The following is a 26,546-nucleotide window of genomic DNA, read 5'->3' on the forward strand; positions in this document are numbered from 1 at the left end:
TCTTTGGTTACAATGGTGACTGACTTCTCTGCAGCTTCTTGATTACATGTATAAAAGAAAAAGTGCAAAATTGTAAATTATATATTTGTGAAATATTGAAGAGCAAAAGCAGGACTATTCAAAAAGCTTTATTTGCCAAGATCAATGAAAACAGAATGTGTATAATAATAATAAAAATACAAGTTAGTTCTTTATACTTAGGACTGCACTTTTCTGGACCACAGACCTGTGATGTTGTTTCTGAAATCTGTTGGAGCCACTCTGGAGCAAAGTGTGCTAAAATGCCAGAAAAGAACTATCCTCGTTTTCTTCCTTAAAATATGAACATCATTAATGTTTCTGATTTTGTAATTCTCCAAAGGTTGATTCTGTTCATCTGGACGAAGCGTTTTTGGTGGGAGAAACATTTCGTCAAGTGACTTCTTCAGTCTCAGCTGACTGCAGGTTTCCCCAATTTTATAAACAGTACATTTGCATAATGACTGAAACTAGCACCACCGAAGGAAATGCATCTCCCACTGAAAACACTAGGTCCAGATGAACAGAATCAACTTTTGGGGAATGTTTCTGATTGTTTGACCCAAAACAGTATACCACACATCAATAATATTATTTGAAGATTTGATCTGGATTAATTATCTGACTGAATATAAGAAAAATAAAATATTACAGTCTTAAAACTGTAATTTGTCTAAATTCACAGATGGATTACAGGCATATCATCAGAGTTTTCTCTAGTGGCGTCCTTCACTGTAAACATGAGATTGTAATAGTTGGTAATAGTGTTAAAAGTCATTGTGTGTTTTGAGATTACATCTGTTTACAATTCTAATCTGTAAAAATACTGAAGTAAAAACACAATGACGTAAAATTTCTGGAAAATGGTGAAGCCGGTCTGGATTCTCTGAAGCTCTGCAGATAGGCTAGATCCCAGAGTGGTGGGAGATCATCAGCCCTTAGTATCAATGTAGATTCAGTTCAGTGCTGTGTCCAGCAAATATTGCAGCTCCATCTTGTGAGTGTGCTTGTTTCCAGTGGCTGGAGCTGCTGCAGCCTCGCGACCAGCATAGCTACACACACACACACACACACACATTAAAAAAAAAAGAACAATACTGCCAATAACAATCACCTTTAACCTGGTTTACAGGTCTTTCTTTTTTGTTTACAGATGCCTTTTCCTCTTTTTGGGAGTAAATTAAACACAAAATATGAGTGAAGAACAGTGGAATGAGGCTGTGAGTTTATTCAACATTTAAAAGTCTCAACATTTAAAAGTCACAACATTAAACGTCTGCTGTGTGTTTGTGTACTGACATGGCCTCTAAATGATGTATGAGTTCTCACTCCTGTTTACTATAATATCACTGCTCATGATGCAATTCAATGTGTCCTGCAGGATGGCTGTAGCTTAGGTGGTAGGGTGATCCATTTACCAGTCAAAATGTCAGGGGATCAAACCCTGGATCCTCCTGTCCATGTGCCCAAGTATAATGATAGTGTGTGTGAATGTTTTTTTTTTTTAAAGCATTCGATAAATGTGCAAATAAATAAAAACTGATGACCATGAAGACAAAGACAGGTGACTATCAGTGAGCAGCAGTGTGCTACAAAAGAGTGAAGGTCAGAAGGAGTTGCACGGTGTCTTTGTAGCACTAGATAAAGCATATAAGTGCCAAGAGGAAATGTGATACTGTACTACAAAGTCAGGAATAGCAGAGAAATATGTGAGGCAAGTGCAGGACATGCAAGACAGTGGTGAGGTGTGTGGTAGAAGATGCAGATGGGTTCATGGTGGGACTGAGATTACATCAGGGATTGGCACTGAGCGCCTTCCTTTTTGTATTGGTCTTGGACAGGTTGACAGATGAGGTCAGGCTGTGTCTACTATGATGTTTGACATTATAGCCTGTAGTGAAAGTAGGCATCAGGGAAACGAGGGTCTGCAGAGGTATGCACTGGGGAGAAGAAGGTACATGAAGAATACATGTGTGTGAATTAGAAAGAGACAAGTGTAACAGTGAAGGTGGATGAGTTTAAATATCTGGGGTAAACCATCCAAAGCAAGACTGGTGAAGATAGGAGTGCACATGGGGTGCAGTGAGTGGAGGCAAGTGTCAGGGGTGATGTATGACAGAAGGATAGCAGTAAGAATGAAAGGAAATGTTTAATAGATGGCAGACAGACCTGCTAAGTTTTATAGTTGGGTGGCACTAAAAAAACAAAAACAAAAGGCAGAGTTGAACAGGATTAGAAATGATTATATCAGAGGGGCGATAAATCAGGTATGATATGTGACAGAAGAATGGCAGCACAAATGAAAGGGAAGTTTTACAAGACTAGTAAGACCTGTTATGATGTATGGTTTGGGACAACCAAAAAGACCAGAATGGACTCGATTAGATATATCAGAGGGACAGTTTAGATTGAGGGTTTAAAGACATAGTTAGTGAGACAAGCATGGTGGTTTAGACATGTGGAGACGAACAATAGTGAACATATTGGTAAATGGACTGGTATACTGCCCTGTCTTCAGGTGTACAGTCAGCTAAAGTCAAACTTACCAGATGGGGCGTGTGTGACCGATGGTGGTGCTGATGCGGGTCTTGACATAGTCATAGTAGCCTTGGTTTTTGTGCTCTTCTTGACACCAAACCAAATCTGCATTTGGATAGTGATCAGCCTCTTCTTTCACCAGATCAAAGGGGAATGGTGACAGCTGCCAAAAAAAGAAAGATGCCACAATGTGGTTGGAATGAACACTCAAGTTTCTGCTACTTTTGGTGTGGAAGTCTGTGCGGTGTTGCCTAACAAGGTGCTGTGATTGACTTAAGGCAGACAAATACTGCACACTATAAGGCCATGCCACCATTGTTTTACCTGTACAGCAGTGAAGTATGTGAAGTGTGAAATTGCCTTGACATTAGACTAAACGAGTCACTCCACAGTCTCAGATTCAGTTTCAGCTTTTTACAGACTTACACAACAGTTTTACCAAAACACTGATTACCTGCTCGATGCGTACAACAGCAATAGCTTCGTCCATGCCTCTGTTCTTGCGTTCCCGGGTCAGTTCATAGTAAATCTTGCCGGTGCAGAAAATTAGTCTCTTCACCTTCTCAGGGTTGGTGGCTGTATGCCCATTATCTGGGATTAGACGCCTGAAATGTGTGCCTGCATGACAGAATTCATAAAAACAGAAAATAACCAAATATTTTAAAAGTTCTTTTGCACTCTTTTGATCTGTACTCACCTGGAAGCATATCATCAAAGCTGGACTTAACCTCAGGGTGGCGCAACAGCGACTTTGGAGTTAGTACTATGAGCTGCGATTAAAGACAGAGCATAGAACATGTTCATAATTTCAATTGACTCTTTATCTTGCATGTTTTGGTATATATGTCTTACGGGCTTCCTGAAAGGCAGCAGGATCTGTCTGCGGAGAACGTGGAAGTAGTTTGCAGGAGTAGAGCAGTTCACAACAATCCAGTTACAGTCATAAAGCTGATGCATGGCAAAGTCTTCAGACAGTTTCTGCCAACATACAATGAAGTAAAAAAACAAACAGAAATTACAATACAACATACAAAATTTTACGTGGAAGATTAAAAAAGATAAGAAAAGTTTAGTCAACCTGATGACAAAATGTACACAATACAATTATTTAATTCAAAAATTCAAAAGAACAGAATTATTTGTTCCAATTATTTAATTTGTTTAGGTACTAAGGTAAATTAATCAAATAAAAAATATGACTCTGACAAAGACAGAAGAGGACGGAAAATTACTAATGAGTCCAAAGAAAAACAGAAAGATATTTTTAATTGTGGCAAAATACGAATCCAACCTGCACTGCATGTTCCACTCTGTCCTTAACATACGTAGTTACTGTGATGCCACCCATTGTTTTTGCTGTTGAAGCCTCTAGCTGAACTAAGTTTTTTAAAACCAGATGGGCTGATTAAGGACTGATATAACTGAGAAACATATCAACCATGACACAGGCTTACACTAAAGCATGCTCAAAATGCACAAAATGAAGATAATGTTGTATGTTTACTTAGGTCATAGATTCCCTAGATACAGATTGTTTTTGGCTGTAGAGTTCCCCCTGCTGGCCATTAAAAAGAATGCTGATTTAACTTCTGAAATTCCTTCTCTTTTCAGACTTGAAAATCATTTACTTGACAGACTATGATTCCTTAATGACATTCTGACACAAACTCACAGGGAATACATCTGGGTCATCATTGCACATCTGTAGAAATCTTTCAGGGCGTGCAGATGAGTGCTCTGGACCCTGTGATGAAAAGGAAATGGAAGCAATACAAATGTGATGCAGTTTTCTTTCCTGTAGTGTATTTAAGGTTTGTTTATATGTGATATTGCAGATCTCAAGTTTATTAGTAACACATAAGGCACTATGTATCCATATATGTCCTTTCATTTGCATCAAAATAATTTTACTACCATGGACAGAATAAACATTTTGTTCCAGTACAACACAGTACCCCACAGTTTTACACAGAGACATAAGTGATTTGTGCTCTGACAGTGCAAGCCCATAGAATAGTATTAAAAATATAACAATTCGTAAAATCAAGAAGACATCGATACAAGGCAGGCGTTGCATTATAAGGTGGTAATACAATCCCAAACTCTGATGGTGAGACAAATCAAATTGAGATACATGTGGAATGTGGTAGATTAAATTCTTACCATTCCCTCCATGCCATGAGGAAGCAACAACACTATGCCATTCTGTCTGACCCACTTGGCCTGTCCCGAGCTGATAAACTGATCGATGATGCACTGGGCTGTATTGTGAAAGTCTCCAAACTGGGCCTCCCATAGAACCAGTGCATTGGGACTGGCCATAGCAAAGCCTAATTCAAAACCTGCACATGGGAGAGAAGAATGAAACGGAAGCCTTGATGTTGAAACATGCCAGCAAATTGAAAAGTGACACTTCAACTGTGAAATACTGTACTTCAGGTACTGTGGGAGACAGAGAGGTAGGCAAAGAATCATGCAAAACGCACCAGATTTTGGTACTTTATTGTGTTTATGTTACCTACCCAGCACTGCATATTCAGATAGAGAGCTGTTACACACAGTGTAAGGAGCTTGATCAGGGGAGATATAATTCATTGGGATGCACATCCTTTTGTCAGTATTTTGGTCATGAAGAACATGGTGTCGATGGCTGTGAAATATAACCAGAAAAAAATGAGTGGTATGACTGAGTTTGTCCTTTTTTTTTTTTAAATTCAGAGATAAGATGCAGGTGAAGAAATTAATACAAGCACAGGTCAAAGAGATTTAGATGCAATCACCTCTTGATATTTTATTCTTAGGAAGTTGGCTACATAAATATGTACATAGATAGTACATCTATTTCTTACCTGAACGTGCCCCTCTCCACATCCTGACCACTGAGACGCACATGGATTCCCTCCTTGAGCAGAGAGCCAAAGGCCATATACTCCCCTAGAGCCCAGTCACACAGTCGCTGGCTCACCATATTTGCACGTCCCTTTAGGATACGACTCAACCCTACAACATGAACACCAATGCAGAAAATCCAGGTCTAAAACAGCTTGAAAGTACATTCAGTGGATCTTCATTTTTGTCACAAGAGACGTGAGGGCACCTCCATGTATAGCAAAATCCTGCACTGGGACAGATGCAGCAATGTTGCCAATGTGGCTGAGCGCTTGCTCGCTGATGCCAGTCGAAGGACAGGTCATACTTCTAGGCTGACCCTCCAGTGTGAAAAAGCCTAAATACACAGACACACAAAAGCATTAAAAGCAAGAGGCATGCATGGGATGCCCTTCTTGCCCAAGATTCAAAAATATTCTGTGTATTCAGTTGTATTCATTGTATTCTGTCTTAATTTATTGTGTTTGATGTTAATTTCTTGACAAAATAGGGAGTTAAAAAAACAACACACAGAAATGGTTTAGCTTCATTAACAACATGTAGTCATACCGGGCCAGGGTGAATCTAGCCAGTGCTTGATGTGTAGGATCTTTTCATCTTTGGAGCGAGTATAAGCTTCCTCACAGATTTTGTCATAACTGGCTACTTCCTCCTGCAAGAGATCAATGCAAGTTGGGCATCTAATGAGAAAATTTAGTCTTTCTTTTTATCTTCATTGTGATTTTTAATCTAGTAACTGATAGCAACAGTATAAGTAAAATACTGGTGGCAGCCTCCTAGTAGACACACCTATGGTAATTACAAAATCCTAAGTGACTTCCTTCTCGAGTTTTAGCATTCACAAGATTTTCAGAAAACTTGAGGTTAGCTCTCTTGAATGGCTCTCTAAAATTCACACTTTAACACTCAACCTGCTGAGAAGGTCCATTACGTCATATAGACTGGAGTTGACTGTCAGTGACAGCTGTCCACATGAGAAATCTGTGTGTTACTTGATCAGTCTCAAAGAATTAGCTGAGCTTTTTCATTTGGTATAAAATCCTGACAATGATCATCATCTTCGGACTGAGTAAGCTCAAGCTAAATGTGTGATAGAGTTTAAAACTGCAGCCAAAAATCAAATCCACTTGGAGGTCAGAAGAAGTTATATTGTGTCTTTGTCTACAATTTGCATGCTTCATAACCATCTACAGCACAGGTGTGCAGGCAGCTTTACCTCATATTCTTGAGTTGTGACGACTCCTTCATCAATGAGTTTTTCAACAAATTTCTGCAGGACTCCTTTCTGCTTCTTGATGCGCTTGTACATCAGCGGCTGTGTGAACATGGGCTCATCTATCTCATTATGTCCGTTCCGTCTGTAACACACCTGAGTGAAGAGGCAAATGTTTATGTTTGTTTTTCTGATCACCTATTTGACCCTGTATGCTGTATGAAAATTTAGTATGTCAGTACTGACTGGCACACTTGTTGGCACAGTGCAGTAAAGTGACAGTCCATTTAAATGACAACAGCTGATCCCACCATCTATCATTTTAATTAGTCTTTTGACTCTATTATTTTTTCTTCTACTGGCTCATTTCACATCCACACAGTATTGTTAAAGTCTAAGATAACTGGAAGATAAGTGAAGCAAATAGACGTAGCTTCTTTTAGCAACCAACTAATCCTTGAGATAGCAACAGGTATTCTAGCCTTTTCTGAACGCACCCTGAGAATGAATATTTCATTCTCCACAATTTCATTGTACATGTACAATGATAATAAAGGGCTATTCTATTCTATTCTATTCTATTTTTTGTTGCCATTAGGGTATCATCATGCTTCACCTGACTGTAAACTACTACTACCCATTATTCTAAACTCCTCACTTTTAAAGTTTTTACCTTGATTTAGTTCATTTGTGTGTGTGTGTGTGTGTCTGTGTTTTTCTAGACTGCTTCTAACAAATGATCCTTTATTGGATTAATCAAAAATTGGACTGAATTGAATTAAACCGTCATGTTTCTAAGGTCAGATGGGGCTTAATGCCCTTTTTAGATGTTGGAAACATGCTTACTCCTACTTTATGCTTTGTTCACAGATTTACTTTCATTATTTCGGGTTATAGTTAGTAAAAGTGTTTCCTGTTTTCAAAGTATTTTTTCTTAAATAACAGCAGTTTCAGTCAGGGTCATTTTACTTGGTGGTTAACAAAAAGTTATAATAACGAGCATTTTTACCAGGTCTACAACGACATCTTTATGGAATGTGTTCCTCCATTCAGCTGCAACTTTGCACACATACATCACAGCCTCTGGATTATCTGCGTTAACGTGAAAGATGGGTGCATTGACCACTCGAGCTACATCGGTTGGGTACGGAGATGAACGAGCCACCCTGGGGTCTGTCGTAAAACCAATCTATGTGGGCAAGAGTAACACACATGTATATTAAAACCAGTTACAGTTATGACACTGTGCTCATTTTAACTACTGGAACTGCAATTCTAGCAATTCACACGCAGTGTTAAATACACAGTATTATGGTCAATTCAAAAGTACTTTTAGTGTATATTCAATAATCCATACTCCAGAAGCCTAGTTTTATCTGGGGAAAACTAATTCAGTTACAAAACCATTATTATTATTATAACAATTAAGTGATCTATTTGTTGAAATACCTGTCCATACCATAAACTTGATAACTGCTGAAAGAATTTTAAACGTAACAAACTGAATCGAACAGTCCATACCTGGTTGTTGACCACCACGTGTATTGTACCATGTGTGGTGTAGGATGGCAGGTCAGACAGGTGGAATGTCTCATACACTATACCCTGACCTGCAAATGCAGCATCGCCATGAAGGAGAATAGACATCACCTGCAAAATGATTCACCAAAATGCAAACATATTGGAAAACATCCACGGAGACATTGTCTTCTGTTTATATGGTAAAGAAAAAAATTCAACATACTCTCTTTCCCTCAGTGTCCCCACAGTAGAACTGCTCAGCTTTGGTCTTTCCCTGCACCACTGGATCAACGGCCTCCAAGTGGGAGGGGTTTGCCACGAGAGACAATGTCATGTACTTGTCACTGACCCGGTTCATCCTCCTGTGATACATCCCCAAGTGATATTTCACATCGCCAGAACCCTGAGAGCACAAAGTCAGATGCTGAACCTTTCATCTTTATTTATTTTTATTAATAACATATGTGCACATGTGCTATTCAATAGACGGCCTACACAATTTTAATATTGCAGGTGGAGCTAATGTTAACCTGAATTTAATAACCCAACATAATAATCTGCTACTTTTATTGATCTATAAAAACAGTAATATCGCACTTAATGTAATAAATTTATATTTTAGGAAGGTGCTGTGCCACTGCATGTTCCCCTTTTAGATATACCTCTGCATTCTGCAGCCATCAGTCTACAGTTGAATTAATATGCTAGAGTTAAATACATGTGGCAGGTCACATATTTTAATAATTGCATGGCATACTGACATTGGCTTTTTAGCTTGTTCTTAACAGCTAACCTAACCAACGTACTTGTGTAAGCCATAATTGCAGTGAATGAGAACTGCTGAAAAGCTGAACAGGTGTCTTACTTTGTTTTTTTTCTCAGGTTTTGATTTGATTTGATTCCCCTTTTGTTTGATTTTGATTACATAACATTTTCTTAATAACAGCTATCGTTCACCTCTCACCTCTGGGTTTAGTTAGTACCACCTCTTTGCTGTCTCTGTGTGACAGATGGGGAGCACTACTAATTTGTACCCCACTTTTAACTGGACCCCATCATAGTTACTATTGATACCTTCTGGTTGGAAAAAAGAGGCTTTCTCAGCTAAAGAGTGTCAATCATTTTTAAAGTTATTCATGTGCCTAAACACATTTTCCAAACATCAGTTGTTATCATTAACACAAGCACTGTCATAGTTATATTTTTTGTGTAAATCTGTTTCATTGCTCTTGACTAAATCTAACTAAATAATGTTCAAACCTCATCCGCAGCCTCTAACTTAGAGTCAAACTGACAAAAGATTTGCTCCAGCTCCTTCCGGATCACATTTGCCAGCACATTCAGTCTGCCTCTGAAGACACATAAGAGGAATAAAAACACTTCAATAAAGATACAGTAATTCTACCTTTGTAACACATTTCTGCACATTCCTAACAGAGATGCAACAGGTTTGAATTGGCTACCAGTGAAGAGCTGAAGAGTTTAAATGAATTTGTGGCTCTTACTATTAGTGTAGACAATCACCTATATGAACAAAACAAGGAATGGAACGACAAGTCTCAGCCTTCCTCTGGCTGTAGTTCCCGTCCCGATTCTGCCCTTTGGTTCTCCCTGCCTTCCACTTCCAGTACAGCACTTAAAGCTCCTCTGTTCGCCATTCTGAGGGGCCAATGCAGCTCAGTCAGGCTATACTAGCACCTGAGGAATAGCAGCTGAGAACCAAGTTGAAGCTGTCTTTTTTGTGGTCAGTCTGGTCATTTTGTACTTGAACTTGCCCAGTATGACCAAAAGACAATACCAACCAGTAAGAGTGGGGATCATTTGTGTAAACTGCTGAGGATGAAAAAAATTTCAGAAGCTTGTGGACAGTTTTAGTTCAGCTCTGGTGTTGGTGCATGGGGCCTTTCTTTCTCAATATGTGGACATGGTACACTACATCCTTGTACTCTGCGTTTAACACCTGCTGAAAGAACTATGATGTAGGTAGCTGCAAGCTGCTAACTGTCGAGTTACACAACATTGCCAAAAGTATTTGCTTGTCTGCCTTCACAACTTTATGAACTTGAGTGAAATCATATTCTTAATCCACAGGTCAAAGGAGCTTGCAAAGAAAAGCGTCTGGACTTCTTTAAGTTGCTTGAAGACGTTTCACCTCTCATCCGAGAAGCTTCTTCAGTTCTAAGGTCAAATGGTGGAGAGTCCCAGATATAAACCTAGTGGGAGTAACCCCCCACAGAGGGACAAAAGGACCCCCTGATGATCCTCTAATCGCCTGAGCCAAGGTGTGAAACTGGGTGTGGGTCCCAATCAGCCAGAGTTTCGGGTGAGTTCATTGTGAAACCTGGCCCCACCTTATCATGCGAATTCCTGAGGTCAGATGGCCCGATGGTTCACCCGAAAGACAAAACGCCAAAACACAGTCTTAACAATGTGGTGTATGCTGTACAGTGCAGCGAGGAATGCCCAGACCTCTACATTGGACAGACCAAACAGCCACTTCACAAGCGCATGGCACAACACAGAAGAGCCACCTCCACAGGACAAGACTCAGCAGTCCATCTGCATCTTAAGGATAAAGGACACTCTTTCGAGGATGCCAATGTTCACATTTTGGACAGAGAGGACAGATGGTTTGAAAGAGGAGTGAAAGAAGCCATCTATGTCCACTGTGAGCGACCATCTTTGAACAGAGGCGGGGGTTTACGACACCAACTCTCTGCCATCTATAATCCAGTTTTGAGATCCCTTCCCAGACGCCTTAACGCCCACTCACATCCTGGGCCATCTGACCTCAGGAATTCGCATGATAAGGTGGGGCCAGGTTTCACAATGAACACACCCGAAACTCTGGCTGATTGGGACCCACACCCAGTTTCACACCTTGGCTCAGGCGATTAGAGGATCATCAGGGGGTCCTTTTGTCCCTCTGTGGGGGTTTACTCCCACTAGGTTTATATCTGGGACTCTCCACCATTTGACCTTAGAACTGAAGAAGCTTCTCGGATGAGAGGTGAAACGTCTTCAAGCAACTTAAAGAAGTCCAGACGCTTTTCTTTGCAAGCTCCTTTGACTACAATGACCTGGATGACTGAGAACCTTCACAGACCTTAATCCACAGGGTTTAATATGATGTCTACCCACCCTTTGCAGTCACACTATATTTTTTAAGGTCAGACACTGACTGTGCACGAAAAGGCCTGGTTTGCATTCATTCCAAAGGTGTTCTATTAAGTTAAGGTCAGTACTCTGTGCAGGCCAGTCCCCACCAAAGTTCTTCCGCACCAAACCCGCTCTCCATGTCTTTATGGAACTTACTTTGCCCAGTGGTATGGAGTCATTTTGAAGCAGGAAGGGGGCACCTTCAAACTATTCCCACAAAGCATGAAATTGTACAAAATATCTTAGTATGCTGAAGCATTAAGATTTCCATTTACTGGAAGTGGCCGAGCCCGCCAAAAAAAAACAAAAAAACAACCTTCCTCCATGAAACTTTACACTTGGAACAATGCAGTCTGGCAAATTTTGTTCTCTTGGCAACTGACAAAACCACGCTTATCCATTGGATTGCCAGATGGAGAAGCTTGATTCGTCACTTCAGTGAACAGGTTGTGTGCTTTACACCACTGCATTGTTGGGTATTTTACTTGTAAAACCACTCTGACCTATGTATGTAGGGGAGCGTTATCCATGGGATGAACAAGCCTTTTCTTTTTATCTGAGGGTGTGACTGGGTCTGGAGTGCTTGGAAAAATTATCTGAATTTCTCTGATAAACCTGCTTCAGCAGGGATGACAATGCTGTTCCATTTGTTATTCTGTTTCTCCCTGGTTGATTTCTGACCTTCTTTCTTGTGCATTTAAGAGCTTTCTTTGCGTGTGTGTTTCCTTTCTTTCCGTTCTGCCTAAGAGGGAATGTGTTCTGCCTGGTGTTGCACAGTCCTGATTACCCCAAGAGTCTAGATTACCCACACTAAAAAACAAGATCAATCAAACCCTCAAGGAACTCAGAACCAGACCCTGCAAGAATTTAGAAGAGGAACTTGCAACACTTCCACCTTACTGCATTTTAGAGGTATTGCACTGGAATTTTGTTGTTGCCCATCTTCTACCCCTCCTATACTTCTAACACCATCTCCAACAAAAAAGGCCTCAGAGTTTTATATTGGCACACCTTTGCAAATCTCTGCTTTAGTACTGTATCACCCTAAAAGAGCACTTTGCTCTCAGACTGCTGGTTTATTTGTGATTCCTTGGGTACTCAAAAGTAGAATGGGAGGCAGAGCCTTGAGCTTTCAGGGCTCTCTTCTGTGGAATAAGCTCAGAGTTTGGACTTGGGCGACAGACACCCTCTCTACTTTTAGGCTTAAAACTTTCCTTTTTAACACAGCATAAAATTTGGGCTGGATCTTCCCTTAGTTACCCTGCAATAGGAAGAGATTTCTTCCTGTTAAAAGGAAGTTTTTCCCTATCACTGTTGCCAACATGTTTACTCATAGAGGGTCATCTGATCGTTGGGGTTTTCTCTAGTTCATCTCTATTACTGTTGGGTCTTTATCTTACAATATAAAGTGCCTTGAGGCAGCTGTTTTTGTGATTTTTTGCTACATAAATAAAATTGAATTGAATTAGAACTGAATTTGCTGGTCATCGATATGCAAAAGGTAAAATTCATAGCCATGGCACCTGTGTGGCATTCCCATGATTACACTCTCCACTCCACTCTGACTGGACTTGTCAATGATGGTCTTCAGGGCTGGAATGAGCGACTCACAACCTTCCAGGCCAAAGCGCTTCTCTGAAGACCACTTCCTTTGGAGAAATTCCTCAAACCTGCAAAAAGTTGGTTGTGGTGTTTCACACTGTGGCTCGGAACTTTACACTTCCATCAGACTGAGAAAGGCCTTTTAAACTTTTAGTTATTTGTTGAGGCGTACTAAGAAAGTGAAGCACCACAGACACACCTGGTTGACTGGATCATTCTGGCCAGTAGGGTCCTCTTCTCCTCCAGAGTGCACTGCATGACTCCTGGAGTCTCAAACTTCTGTCTGATCCATTGGCACTGTTCCATGTCATTAATAAACATAAACTCTACACCGATGTGTTGACAGTAAGCTCTCTAAGAGACAAAAAAAAGTTACGTTTGTATTAGTTTGGATAAAAAAGAGGTTCCTGTTACAACTTTTCTTGGCTGTGTGTATCTGCTGATATATGGGTATCTAAATCAGCATCTATATGGGTATCTATTGTCAAGGGTAGTGTCGTGGATGAGAGAAGGAGGACCCAAACGCTGGACTCACAGGCAGGTAGGTGAAGGTGGATGTTTATTGCCGAAGGAGTGAGCAAACAGTACAGAGGGAGGAAATGGCTGGCTGACTGAATGAATGAACAAAGGACTGACTGACTGACTGACTGACTGGACATACAGACGACATCAGACATACATCATTAACATCAATGACACGACAGAGAACTGGTGAAACCGAGGAACTTAAATACACAGGTTGAATGATGACAATGATTGGAAACAGGTGAGTACAGGGCTGAACATAATCTGACTAATGACACGGGAGACAAGCTGACACGGGAAAAGACAGGAAGTGAGAACATTAATGTGGCAAACCAAACTGAACATGAACAAACTGAAATCACTGGGTCAACGACCCAGGAACCCTGACAGTACCCCCCCCCTTCAAAGGCCGGCACCCGACGGCCAAAAGAGAAAGAAGAAAAAAAAAAACCCAGAACAGGGTGGGCGGAGGGGGCCCAGGACGGAGGGACGGAGTCCACACCAAGACAGTTCAGGTGGGCGCCCCCGCGGCCCGCGGCCGAGACGAGACAGTTCAGGTGGGCGTCCACGCGGCCCGTGGCCGAGACGAGACAGTTCAGGTGGGCGTCCACGCGGCCCGTGGCCGAGACGAGACAGTTCAGGGGGCCGACCGTACGGACGGCAACGGCGACAGCACTGGTCCGGGGGCCGACCGCGTGGAAAGCAACGGCGGCGACGTGGGCACAGTTCGGGGGGCCGGCCGCGCGGAAGGCGACGGCGGCCACTCAGGCGAAGGCGGTCGGGGGGCCGGCCGTGCGGAAGGCGACGGCGGCCACTCAGGCGAAGAGGGTCTGTGGGCCGCCCACGACGGCGATGGCGCCCGGCCAGAGGCCTAGCCAGCGGTCTAGAAAATGGCCGTTTAGCTCCAGACCCAGGCGAGGCTGAAGGCTCTGAGGCTGAAGGCTCTGAGGCTGCAGCGGACGAAGGCTCTGAGGCTGCAGCGGACGAAGGCTCTGAGGCTGCAGCGGACGAAGGCTCTGAGGCTGCAGCGGACGAAGGCTCTGAGGCTGCAGCGGACGAAGGCTCTGAGGCTGCAGCGGACGAAGGCTCTGAGGCTGCAGCGGACGAAGGCTCTGAGGCTGCAGCGGACGAAGGCTCTGAGGCTGCAGCGGACGAAGGCTCTGAGGCTGCAGCGGACGAAGGCTCTGAGGCTGCAGCGGACGAAGGCTCTGAGGCTGCAGCGGACGAAGGCTCTGAGGCTGCAGCGGACGAAGGCTCTGAGGCTGCAGCGGACGAAGGCTCTGAGGCTGCAGCGGACGAAGGCTCTGAGGCTGCAGCGGACGAAGGCTCTGAGGCTGCAGCGGACGAAGGCTCTGAGGCTGCAGCGGACGAAGGCTCTGAGGCTGCAGCGGACGAAGGCTCTGAGGCTGCAGCGGACGAAGGCTCTGAGGCTGCAGCGGACGAAGGCTCTGAGGCTGCAGCGGACGAAGGCTCTGAGGCTGCAGCGGACGAAGGCTCTGAGGCTGCAGCGGACGAAGGCTCTGAGGCTGCAGCGGACGAAGGCTCTGAGGCTGCAGCGGACGAAGGCTCTGAGGCTGCAGCGGACGAAGGCTCTGAGGCTGCAGCGGACGAAGGCTCTGAGGCTGCAGCGGACGAAGGCTCTGAGGCTGCAGCGGACGAAGGCTCTGAGGCTGCAGCGGACGAAGGCTCTGAGGCTGCAGCGGACGAAGGCTCTGAGGCTGCAGCGGACGAAGGCTCTGAGGCTGCAGCGGACGAAGGCTCTGAGGCTGCAGCGGACGAAGGCTCTGAGGCTGCAGCGGACGAAGGCTCTGAGGCTGCAGCGGACGAAGGCTCTGAGGCTGCAGCGGACGAAGGCTCTGAGGCTGCAGCGGACGAAGGCTCTGAGGCTGCAGCGGACGAAGGCTCTGAGGCTGCAGCGGACGAAGGCTCTGAGGCTGCAGCGGACGAAGGCTCTGAGGCTGCAGCGGACGAAGGCTCTGAGGCTGCAGCGGACGAAGGCTCTGAGGCTGCAGCGGACGAAGGCTCTGAGGCTGCAGCGGACGAAGGCTCTGAGGCTGCAGCGGACGAAGGCTCTGAGGGTGCAGCTGAGGCAGAGGCCGGGCCGGGCGTGGGTGCAGCTGAGGCAGAGGCCGGGCCGGGCGTGGGTGCAGCTGAGGCAGAGGCCGGGCCGGGCGTGGGTGCAGCTGAGGCAGAGGCCGGGCCGGGCGTGGGTGCAGCTGAGGCAGAGGCCGGGCCGGGCGTGGGTGCAGCTGAGGCAGAGGCCGGGCCGGGCGTGGGTGCAGCTGAGGCAGAGGCCTGACCAGGCGATGCAGGCGCGGAGGCCTCTGGCCGGAGACAGGCAGGGCCAGTAGGCGCGGAGGCCCCTGGCTGAGGAGCGGCCGGGCCAGCGGGTGCGGAAACCCCTGGCTGAGGAGCGGCCGGGCCAGCGGGTGCGGAAACCCCTGGCTGAGGAGCGGCCGGGCCAGCGGGTGCGGAAACCCCTGGCTGAGGAGCGGCCGGGCCAGCGGGTGCGGAAACCCCTGGCTGAGGAGCGGCCGGGCCAGCGGGTGCGGAAACCCCTGGCTGAGAAGCAGGAAGGCTCACAGCTGGCTCTGGGTGCTGTGGCTGCAGGTCCGGGAACTGGACGGGATGGTGGACAGGTGACTGGGAAACAGGAGGCGACTGGACTACAGGGCACTGGGCGGCAGACTGGGCTACAGAAGAGTGGAGGACAGGTGGAGACTGGACTACAGGTGACTGGAGGACAGGTGGAGACTGAGCTACAGGTGACTGGAGGACAGGTGGAGACTGAGCTACAGGTGACTGGAGGACAGGTGGAGACTGAGCTACAGGTGACTGGAGGACAGGTGGAGACTGAGCTACAGGTGACTGAACTGACTGGACAGCAGGTGAGGGAACTGATTGGACTAAGGAGACTGACGGATAAACAGAGGCCGGTGAGGCTAATGGCTGAGCTAAAGAGTGAGCTAGTGACGGAGATAAAATTACGGCTTGGGCTCGTAAGGCTGGTGCCTGGGCAGGGGACAGTTCAGCTAGTCTAACCAGTGATACTGCGAGGGCGTGAAAAGCTGGATCAGGAGGTGGATGAAAGGGTGAAGTAGTAGGTGGACCGGTTAGCTCTTCCAAGCCTCCAGGGAGGTCAGGCTGGGTTCTGGCTGCCCTCAGCCTGGGCGCTGGGACAGGCACAGAAGGTGGCTGGACACCAGTCACCCCCACCCGAGAAACAGGAGCGGGTGTGGAGGTAGACTGGGTCGCAGCTGCCCTCCTCCTGGGAGCTGGCACTGGAGTGGGTGTAGGCTGACTGATAGGAGTGGAAATAACGACTGGGTGAGTGACACTGACAAGTCTATCGGGTTGTATTCCGGTCTTTCTGCCACCACTATTTACAGTTTTTGACTGAACAGTCTTTGGGGAGCCAGAGCAAAAAAGATCTTCCCAGTCCACATCATCCTCAAGGAGGGAAACTCCCCATGAATCGGAAAAGAGTCTGTGGTGTGTTTTAAGTGGATAATCAGATGAGGGGTGTGGAAAACAGTCACTGGAACTCACCACCGGGAGTTGCTGAACAGAGTCCGTTTTATGGCGGCGTGTGCGCCGCTTTCCCCGGGAAGAGGAAGCGGGCCGGGTAAACGGCTGAGCCTCTGGCGCGGTAGCCTCCGCTGAGCCGAGATGGGAGGTGTAGCCGCTGTGCCGTGGCGAGGCGGAAAGGCTGGAGAGTGAAAAGACTGGCGGGCGAGCGAGGAGCGAAGCGGCGGGAGAGCGAGCGGCCGAAGCTTGGGCTGTGACGCCCACTCTCCGCGGCGAATGCTCCGGTGCAGCTGAGGCAGCAGGTGGGGGAACGTGGCGTCTCCGAGGCCCGCCCAGAGCCAGGCGAGTCCCCTCGAAGACGTGCTCTCTCTCCGCGAAGAGCCGCTGTTTTCCCCGAAGCCCCTCCGTCCAGCGAAGGAGCGCTGCCTCCTGCCGCTCGAAAAGTTCAGGGTCCGCTGGGTCCACAACGCGGGGTCGTGTCATTCTGTCAAGGGTAGTGTCGTGGATGAGAGAAGGAGGACCCAAACGCTGGACTCACAGGCAGGTAGGTGAAGGTGGATGTTTATTGCCGAAGGAGTGAGCAAACAGTACAGAGGGAGGAAATGGCTGGCTGACTGAATGAATGAACAAAGGACTGACTGACTGACTGACTGACTGGACATACAGACGACATCAGACATACATCATTAACATCAATGACACGACAGAGAACTGGTGAAACCGAGGAACTTAAATACACAGGTTGAATGATGACAATGATTGGAAACAGGTGAGTACAGGGCTGAACATAATCTGACTAATGACACGGGAGACAAGCTGACACGGGAAAAGACAGGAAGTGAGAACATTAATGTGGCAAACCAAACTGAACATGAACAAACTGAAATCACTGGGTCAACGACCCAGGAACCCTGACATCTATACCACAAAGACATTGGAAATCAAACAAGTTGGATCATCACATTCTGTGTTTAAAAAATAAGCATTTATATATATGATCCTTACCTCAAGGCGGTATATGATCTCTCTGAGAGGCAGAGCACTTTCATTCCCACCAATGAAGGTGGTAGTGGGAAGCCGGAACACCTTATCTAAGTCACTTTCAGCCAGCCCATAAATGCCTGCAGTGTAAACAATGAAATAAAAAATCTTTCTTTCAGCCCATCATCGCACAATATATGTAGGCTGTGAAATTGATAGGACAAAACCAAATGGCAACTTCTAGAATAGAAAAATGAGGCAGACAAACAATGGTACAGTCGACAGAAAATGTATGTATCGTGTTAGTGTTTCTGACATTTTAACAATACAGCCCATCCAAGATATAGTATTCCAGTTTAGGTGAGTGAAATTGTTATTAGCCTGTTACTTAGAACTGTGTATGTAGAAGATGCATCTGTACAGTTTGTAAACGCAGCTTCCTAACCAAGCCTTCCACCCTCTGGCCCAAATGTAACACTTTTGGCTTCAAAAGACCAACAATGCGACAGCTAAAACACTAAGGTAGAAGACTCTGCATGAAGAGTTGTTAGTTAAACAACAGCTACACATAACTTTTAGTGATCTTATTAGTTTGGGTAATTTTTTAATTGTTTCACTTTGTTCTATCAATTTTGTATGTATGTGGGTTTTCTTTACATCTTATGTCTTATAAAGTACACAGCATTTTGAATTGCCTAACTCAAAGGTTCAGGGTAAAGCCACTTTTCACGCCTTTAAATTGCTTTTTATCTCTGGCATTTTGACTATTATAACAAAATGAATTAAATTCATTCACAAAGAAACATCAATGGTTTGCAATCTTTTTTATTAAGTGGCTATAATAATTTTTCTTTGACTGAAAAATGCTTAAGTAAGTTTTGCAAAGATTTTTATCTTTACCCTGTGTGAATCCATATGAACTTAAACCCCTGTCTATAATATTTGCATTGAGCTGTACAGGGATTTGATTTGATTTAAAAATGACTGACATATCATATGTCCTTACAACCTGACCTGAACACAAGATGATTCCATTATTTCCCATTATGCAGTTCTCTTGACATAATCTCACAAGCAGCGAAAGCAGTTTGATCTTTGTGGATTAAACTGGTCAAGTCTTCCTTTAAGGAACATTTTAGCTTAAAATCTCAAATCTCTCTTTCTATCCTTTAATTCATCAGGGGCCAAAGCTCTTTTACAGCAGCTGCAGCATCAAATCTCAGCTGATTACATTCTCAAAATGACAGAGCTTTCTTTCTCAAAACCCCGAGGCTCTGAATTAACTCGCCAAACAAGGTCAGGCAAATCACCCCTTAATATCAGCATCCATGGTTTAAACTCCTGAACCATGGTCATTATGTAATATTAACTTTTCATTTAGCTTGGTTTTATGGGTCTGTAATTTCCTAATAACTTGCCTGGAAAGAAACAGATAACCTGTCATAAATACATAACTCTGTTATTTTTTTAATGCTTTTTTTCCCTCCTTCTTTTTTAAAGCTCCAATCTATAGTCACAGAAACCACACATAATGAGAAGCAATGTACTTAAAGCTGAAGGTAGGTTAAGTTTACTGGTCAAATGGTGCGCCAATGTAGTGAAGAGACACGGTCTAAGACGTCAGAGTGGCTTGTGTTTATCTAAGCATGCAATGTCCTCGTCACACCAAACCGTGATAAGACAAAACTAGATAGACAAGGGGCAGGGCAACTTGTTGTATCTATGTCTTTTTGTGCATCTCTGTCAGCAAATTAGTACAGAGTACTCTGCTTATCATGGGGGATTATTAATTCAATACATCCCAGTCAGCGTGTTACATAGGAGATCTTTAGACTTTTCTGCCTTTCTGAACTACCTCGCACATAAAAACCTAGCCTTGTTTTCTTTGATGATGTAACATAATCAAGTAGTTTCTGCCTGTAATCTAATCATAGTAACATTTTATTGAAGCACACTTAGATAAGCCTGTAAAAGTCCTGCTTGACCTCATTGGCCACTGAGCAAAGGTTGTCAGGAGCCAACAAGCACACCTTCTTTCATGGGTGACTTGCTGCAAGACAGTTATTATTAGTTATAGTTAGTTATAATATCAAAGAAGTATGTTTTATGGCAAATGCACATGCACTGACACTCATGTTTTTTCTCTGACAGACACACACACACACAAAGCGTGGGCCTGTGATAGTAAATAAAAGAGGAGGGAGGCTAAAAGATAAGAAAGCAGGGTTGTCACATTGATAAAGAAAACTGAAAGGGTAAATGGGTCGGTGAAGGTACATAAGGAGTGGATCAGTGATAAAAGAGCAGTGGGACAATTAAAGGTATCAAATATATCATGACAAAAAGGATCAAAGTATAAAAATAACAGGAAAAGAAAAGCCAGCGGAAAAAAGAGAAAATGAATAAACATGCAACAGGATTATTGTTCTCACCGACGTTCTGGAAACCAATAGTACAGGGGGCATCGTCAAAGTCTACACAACTGATGTCCAGGGGATCCAGCGTGGCTATGTGATGCCCTCTTACCTACACAGAAGGGAATATGGCTCAATGCATCGATTATTGATACTGAAAGTGTCCATTACTGTTTTTGGTGCACTGGGAAAATTGGAATTATAATGGTTATATGTCAGCTATTTCATTCACAGATTTTTTTTTTTGTATTTCTATGTGTATTCTTCCCCATTTATTTATTAATTATTTTTATTCTTAACATAAATAACTACATAAATAAATCTGTTTATAAATAAAACATTAATAATACTGTAAATTGAAAAGACACAGACAAAAAGTACTGAACACATGAAGAAAGGGAGGTGCAAAAAGGCATGGAAAGTCATGACACCAGCGGAAATGAATCAATAATTAGAACGTTTCTTGAAGATGTTTTACGTCTCATCCGAGATTCTTCTTCAGTTCTAAGATCAACTGGTGGAGAGTCCCAGATTTTAAGCCCTAGAGTCCCCCAAGAGGGTCATGGACCCCTTATTGATCCTCTACCTAATCACACAGACTAAGGTGTAAAAACGGGTGTAGGTCACAATCAGCCAAAGCTTCGGGTGAACCCACTGTGAAACCCTATCATGTGATTTCCTCAGGTGAAATGGCCCAGAATGTGAGTGGGCGTTAAGGCGTCTGGGAAGGGATCTCAACAATGGATTATAGATGGCAGTTGTTCAGTTGTTCATGGCAGTTGGCCTCTGTTCAAAGATGGTCGCTCACAGTGGACATAGATGGCTTCTTTCACGATGTGAACATTGGTGTCCTCAAAAGAGTGACCTGTCCTTTAGATGCAGATGAACACCCAAGTCTTGTCCCATCGAGGTGGCTCTTCTGTGCTGTGCCATGTGTTTTTGGCTGTTTGGTCTCTCTGATGTAGAGGTCTGAGCAAACCTCACTACACTGTACAGCATATAATATGTTGTTAAGCTTGTGTTTAGGAGTTTGTCTTTGGGATGAACCCGTTTTTGTCTGAGTGTGTGGCTGGGTCTGAAGTACACTGGGATGTCGTGCTTGGAGATGATTCTCCTGAGTTTCTCTGAAAAACCTGCTACATAGGGGATGACAATATTGTTGCGTTTGTCTTTCTGATCCTCCCTAGTTGGTGTCTTCTTTTCTGTGCATTTTTGCTGACTTGATGAAAACCCATTTAGGATAACCACATGTTTTAAGAGCTTCCCTTACATGTGTTTGTTCCCTCTTTTTCCCTTCAGGCTTAGAGGGAACATTTTCAAGTAGTAAATATATTTCAGTTCAATACTTTTCCTTGTGTCATTTCTCACTAATACACAGTTTATGGGTCTATGGTTTCTTTTATTTGTATGTGTGGACTGGATGGATTATTATTGACATCTGGTAAGAATATCATGCCAATAGCACCTTTAAAAATATTGACACAAACGTACACAGGTCCTGTACGTACGTTTGTGTCATTTTAAAACACAACAGCTCCCCATTCTGATGAGTTTCTAACACAATTTCCAAAGGCAGAAACTGTCTCTTTATATCCCATTATCAACTCAGACTTGCATGAACAATGGTCCAATAATGCATAATGCATTGGTGTAGTCTTGGACTATTTGAGGGTTCTTAATAATGGAAACTAAGCATTCAATTTACAGATGAATCTGAGGTCACAACATTGCCAATTCGGGATGTAAGGCTGAAATTATGTCCACAATCAGTCATCTAAATTTTTGAAAAATCAAATACCATTTATTCCTCATTTGGTGGTGATAGCTGCTCTTGGTCAGTTTTCACGTTCACCTTGAATTTTTTAGAGTAAGGTTTTATAAACAGCAACTTAATTATTGACCATGGCATTGAACACCTGCCTCGCACTTTCCACAATCTACTAAAGAAAATATTGTGCAGTAGTTAATGGCAAAAGGAACTAAAGTAGAATTACTTTTAGTGTACCGTGTCAGAGTAAAACACCAGACTGAAAGTTGTTAATCTTTTGTTTTTTCCTTTATGAATAAACTGAAAAGGCTTACTTTAATTTTGCTTCCTTATCATTTCACTGCAGATTATAGCAGAGAACTGATGATATATGTGAAGTGGGTTTTACTATCTTTGCATTTTGTAACACAGTCTGTGTCACTTCCAGAAACTAAAATGAAAAAAAAAAAACCCTAACTCTACAATAATGAGAGACAAAACATTTTCTGTGTGGTTGCAGTTAACCTGGTATGCTCGAATAAGTGAGTGTACGGCTAGATGATCCTCCACCAGCTTCTCCACACTGGGTTGAGTCCCCACCAGTGCCTGGGCACTGGACAGTCTTTCTGAAGTCCTACTGAGGTGTGGTGGGCCCTGATAGGCTGCACCAGGCGGAGCCCCAGCACTGGCATTACGGAAAAACACATCCCAGGACTGCATAGAGAAAGAAAGAGACAGTTTACTCAGCAATATGCTAACTAGTCACATGAATTAATAGCCTGTCACCAACGTAGTTAGGTTAAACAGTGATTACTAAGCAAGACTCAAGTCAAGTCACTGTTATCGGGAGCATTTGCCATAACTGGCAATGAGGCAAGATTTACAAAAATCAGTGTAGGTAAAATGAAAACACATAACTTTTTGAAGGCAGTTTACTCACACTCCTGTAGAGATTAAGAATGAATTGTACCCCAAGTTAATATCCGTGTGAGGGCAGGAGAGTGACTACTTCTTGCAATTTAGTGTGAGTCATTACATTACGAGCTTTTCACCATGTACTTAGTGCAAAGCGTACAGTGATTCTCCCAGGCTGACTAAGGGAATCCACATTTTAATTTATCAATGTAAGCATTTTGGTTGCTGCTATACTTTTATTTTGGAGGAGAGTCAGAGAGGAAAGCAAGGGTACGGTACCATGTCTACCAAACAAGTTGAGAAACTATGGCTCCACCCACACATATCTGCTTATTAGTGTTAAGTAACTACAACTGTACTCACCTCAATGGAAGCACAAACTTCTGGATAATCTGTACCTTACTGCAGGACCAAATTAGATGCAGTAAGGCCTAGGAGCCAGCTATTGGCTACAACTACATCACACTTGACTTTCAACTGACAAGATGAGTTATAAAACAAAATCTCAGACTGTGCAGTTTTTATAACGGGGGAAACTATCAATAGACACCAAAATTGTTTTCTGGACTGGACAATAAACATTTTTAATGTTCGGCTGGCCACTTAACCATGGAATTCTATGTGAACTGACTAATTTATGCAGGCAACTTCAAGTTGCCACTCCAGGAACTACAGTTTTTTGCATTTCATCATGTAGACTGGTGTCATAGTGCACACTCTGTGTGATGTCTAAGTGAGAATAGCCTAAGTGAGAATAGTGCAGGTAGTTGTCTATTGCATTTACACTGAGTGTGTCATGTATCCTTTACACTCTATTCAGGCAGCTCCATCACCTAAATTCCAGGATTTCCACTAATAATGTGTCTTCAGTGGATTGTCACTGTGCAACATGTCAAGAAGTACAGGTGTGGACAATTTTGTGTCTTGACGATCATGTGTGAAAATTTTGTATTTTCAAGTTTTAGTAAAATTGTCAACTTTCTTTCTTTACATGTGTATTTAGTGGTCGTTATTTATGTACTTATTTATTATTATTTTCCATTTTTCGACCTCCCCTCCAGCCACCACCAACATCCCAATTTATTTTCAAAATCTGTTTCTGTTTATCTTTTTAAATTTCATCATAAATTTCTGCTCCTTTATACAAATTTAAACACTGTGTCATAGTCACCTTTTCAGTTATGGGTTAATCACCATCATACTTTGGTCCCATGCCAGGCAACCTAATACCTGTCTGTAACTGATGGAGGTGGAGTTATTTTTCACTGTTATGTATTAGGTCATCTCTGCCGACCAAGACACTTGGTTGGTTTTACATGCAGTTTCATATTTTAAACATATATAATTGCAGAAATGACAACGACATCAAACACAGAATTAAATTCATCTGTACCTTGTGTACACTCTTTGGATTCTCCAGCCATGTGTAGTACATCTCCTCCACATAGTTAGAGCTAGTGCCATTAAGAAAGGGTTCACTAGCTAGAGGTGTGTTCAGGTGCCTTGCGGGCTGAGATGTCCTTAAGCCCTGTTTAACTGCCAACGGTACAGGCTTTGATAGGCTCTGGGCCATTTGTACAGCCGTTAAAGGCCAAAGCCTTACAACCGTAGTCCTTAAGCGGTGCATAGCAGCAGATGAGTCACAGTTCTGCAGGACCACTCTCCTGGACAAGGAGATCCTCCAGGCTAATCAGCAGCTGCCCGTCTTCAAATCCATCTGGCTTGCTGAAATGGAGAGATTGGCTTATCTGCAGACACTGCCCCTTTTCTTCTCTCAACTGTCCAATGGATCCTGCAGATTCCAAATATAGATTTTGTAATTGAGCAAACCCAATAAGGCTAATATTAAATATATTTTAGTGGAAAAACACAAGGTAGGGCCAAAAATTTTTTTATTCAGTTTCTCAGTACTTGTATGTGAATGAAGTGCTAGTTGTAAATTCAGGTATGCATTTTGCCATATGTAGCTGCAGAGATTACTTAAAAATTCTGAAAATGTGATATGTACCATAGGCAGCATATGGACTAAGGCCTCAATTATTTCAGAAAAGACTGGGGAAGGAGTCCAAGACTACCATTACATGCTAAAGAAGCAGAGGGTTGCTAACAAGCACAGAAAAGTGGCTAACAATTTGTGATTTCCTTACCCCTAAATCTTGGTCAATATTTAAAAGGTGAACAACAAGAAGTACTTTTGCAACCAGGCCCCTGCTCACCATTAATGAAAAATGCAGGTTTAGGGGGGATCTCTAGAGGCAAGATGTGCCCCATGTTTATACGGCCTATGACTTAGTTATAAGGTTTAAGACTCAGCATTTAGCTATTATATTCAAGCCTTAGATTTAGTTATGGTTTTCAGTATTATGTTATACAATATAGGGACACTATTCACACACTATATGCACATACCCCTATTAAATGTAGGCCTAACGCTAACGGCTGCAAAATGTTGCAGTTTATTTCAGCAAGCAACAAAGCATGTCAAAAATAATAGCTTTCACTTTTAAAGACACCTTAGTAGTTCTTAAAACCTGGACTTTAATCTTTAGCAGATTTTACTGAAAAAGAGAATGTATGGCTTTTGGTGTATTCCTAGTCATTACTTTTTAGCATTTTATGGCAATCTAATTGAATGTTTCTGTGAGCACAAGTTAAGCAGTAAGACAACACAGGGGAATTTAGTTACGAAAACCCAGAAAAATAACACTGGCGCGGGTTAATAACACATCTAACGGGTCTTTCCAGGAAAAAAAGTAAAATTAAGTTCACTGAGGGAGGCATAAAGCCTAAACACAGACAACAAGCCTCGTAACCTTAAAATCTGCATTCAGTAAATACAATCCCAAACACAAAGCAAGAACACTTCAAAAACCGTACTATCACTATGAAGCATTAATCAGGTTCAAAGTAAAGTTTCCCGTTAAATAAAGCTTTTAGGATAACACTTCATTTGTATCGAGTTTGTTACCTTTTCCACCGTCTCGTAGGTGCTTTTGACGCCTTCCCCGGAGCCTCCCGTGTTGTAAATGAGTGAAAGTCATTGGTCCTGTCGTAGACTAAAGTCTGTGCGCGCGCGTGTGTGTCGCGCGCGAGCGCTGTCTCGTTCCTGGTGCTGAAAAGCGTCCTGATAGTGAACTCTTTACAAATACTTGTTTAAGCAAGCAACAAAGAAAACGTTTTCGTTCTCTGGTGTTCTCGGCCTTGCTGAACGCAGGGTTAGTTTTGTCTGTTCAACTCAAATGATATGCATGTTTAAAATGCGCCTAATGTGGGCAGAGATGTAATGAATGGATAACTACATCTCGAATGTAGTCACATTTAAATAAAACCAAAACATTTTTTGTGGTGTTTTTTTTATTACATAGAAATATATATTTTTCTGATTACAGTAAATTTCATTACTGATGAAAACCGCACGAGTACACATACAAACACTCAAGAGATGACTATAACTCTAAGAAAAAAGAGGTGTTAAAAGTTATGTGTTGGTGTAGAA

At 43.2% G+C, this 26,546-nt stretch overlaps 1 protein-coding gene across 1 annotated transcript; it reads right to left on the reverse strand.

Moving 5' to 3' along the window:
• Nucleotides 1-120: 120 nt before the first annotated feature.
• On the reverse strand, nucleotides 121-26,196 carry ogdhb (oxoglutarate dehydrogenase b). The gene is made up of 23 exons (XM_080875792.1): nucleotides 26,019-26,196; nucleotides 24,444-24,842; nucleotides 22,661-22,849; nucleotides 20,407-20,500; nucleotides 17,999-18,114; nucleotides 13,140-13,294; nucleotides 12,862-13,008; nucleotides 9,440-9,530; nucleotides 8,403-8,582; nucleotides 8,180-8,308; nucleotides 7,668-7,847; nucleotides 6,662-6,814; nucleotides 5,995-6,097; nucleotides 5,654-5,782; nucleotides 5,406-5,556; nucleotides 5,079-5,206; nucleotides 4,720-4,898; nucleotides 4,229-4,300; nucleotides 3,409-3,534; nucleotides 3,254-3,326; nucleotides 3,011-3,174; nucleotides 2,565-2,719; nucleotides 121-1,070 (listed from the first exon to the last, which is right to left on the reverse strand). Exons 2-23 carry the CDS (start codon nucleotides 24,675-24,677, stop codon nucleotides 974-976), a joined length of 3,045 nt encoding a protein of 1,014 aa, XP_080731918.1. The 5' UTR covers nucleotides 24,678-24,842; nucleotides 26,019-26,196; the 3' UTR covers nucleotides 121-973.
• Nucleotides 26,197-26,546: the final 350 nt, after the last annotated feature.

This window comes from Rhamphochromis sp. 'chilingali' (assembly GCF_963969265.1).
Source record: "Rhamphochromis sp. 'chilingali' genome assembly, chromosome: 2".
In the NCBI taxonomy this organism is placed as follows: Eukaryota; Metazoa; Chordata; class Actinopteri; order Cichliformes; family Cichlidae; genus Rhamphochromis; species Rhamphochromis sp. 'chilingali'.

Bases quoted from the DNA above. Each gene is read 5' to 3' on its own strand.
- ogdhb (XM_080875792.1), bottom strand. From the start codon at position 24,677: ATGCACCGCTTAAGGACTACGGTTGTAAGGCTTTGGCCTTTAACGGCT. The intron at 5,783-5,994 runs GTATGACTACAT...CTGTGTATTTAG, and splicing joins GCTAGATTCACCCTGGCCCG to GCTTTTTCACACTGGAGGGT. The intron at 3,175-3,253 runs GTGAGTACAGAT...TCTGTCATGCAG, and splicing joins CTTTGATGATATGCTTCCAG to GCACACATTTCAGGCGTCTA.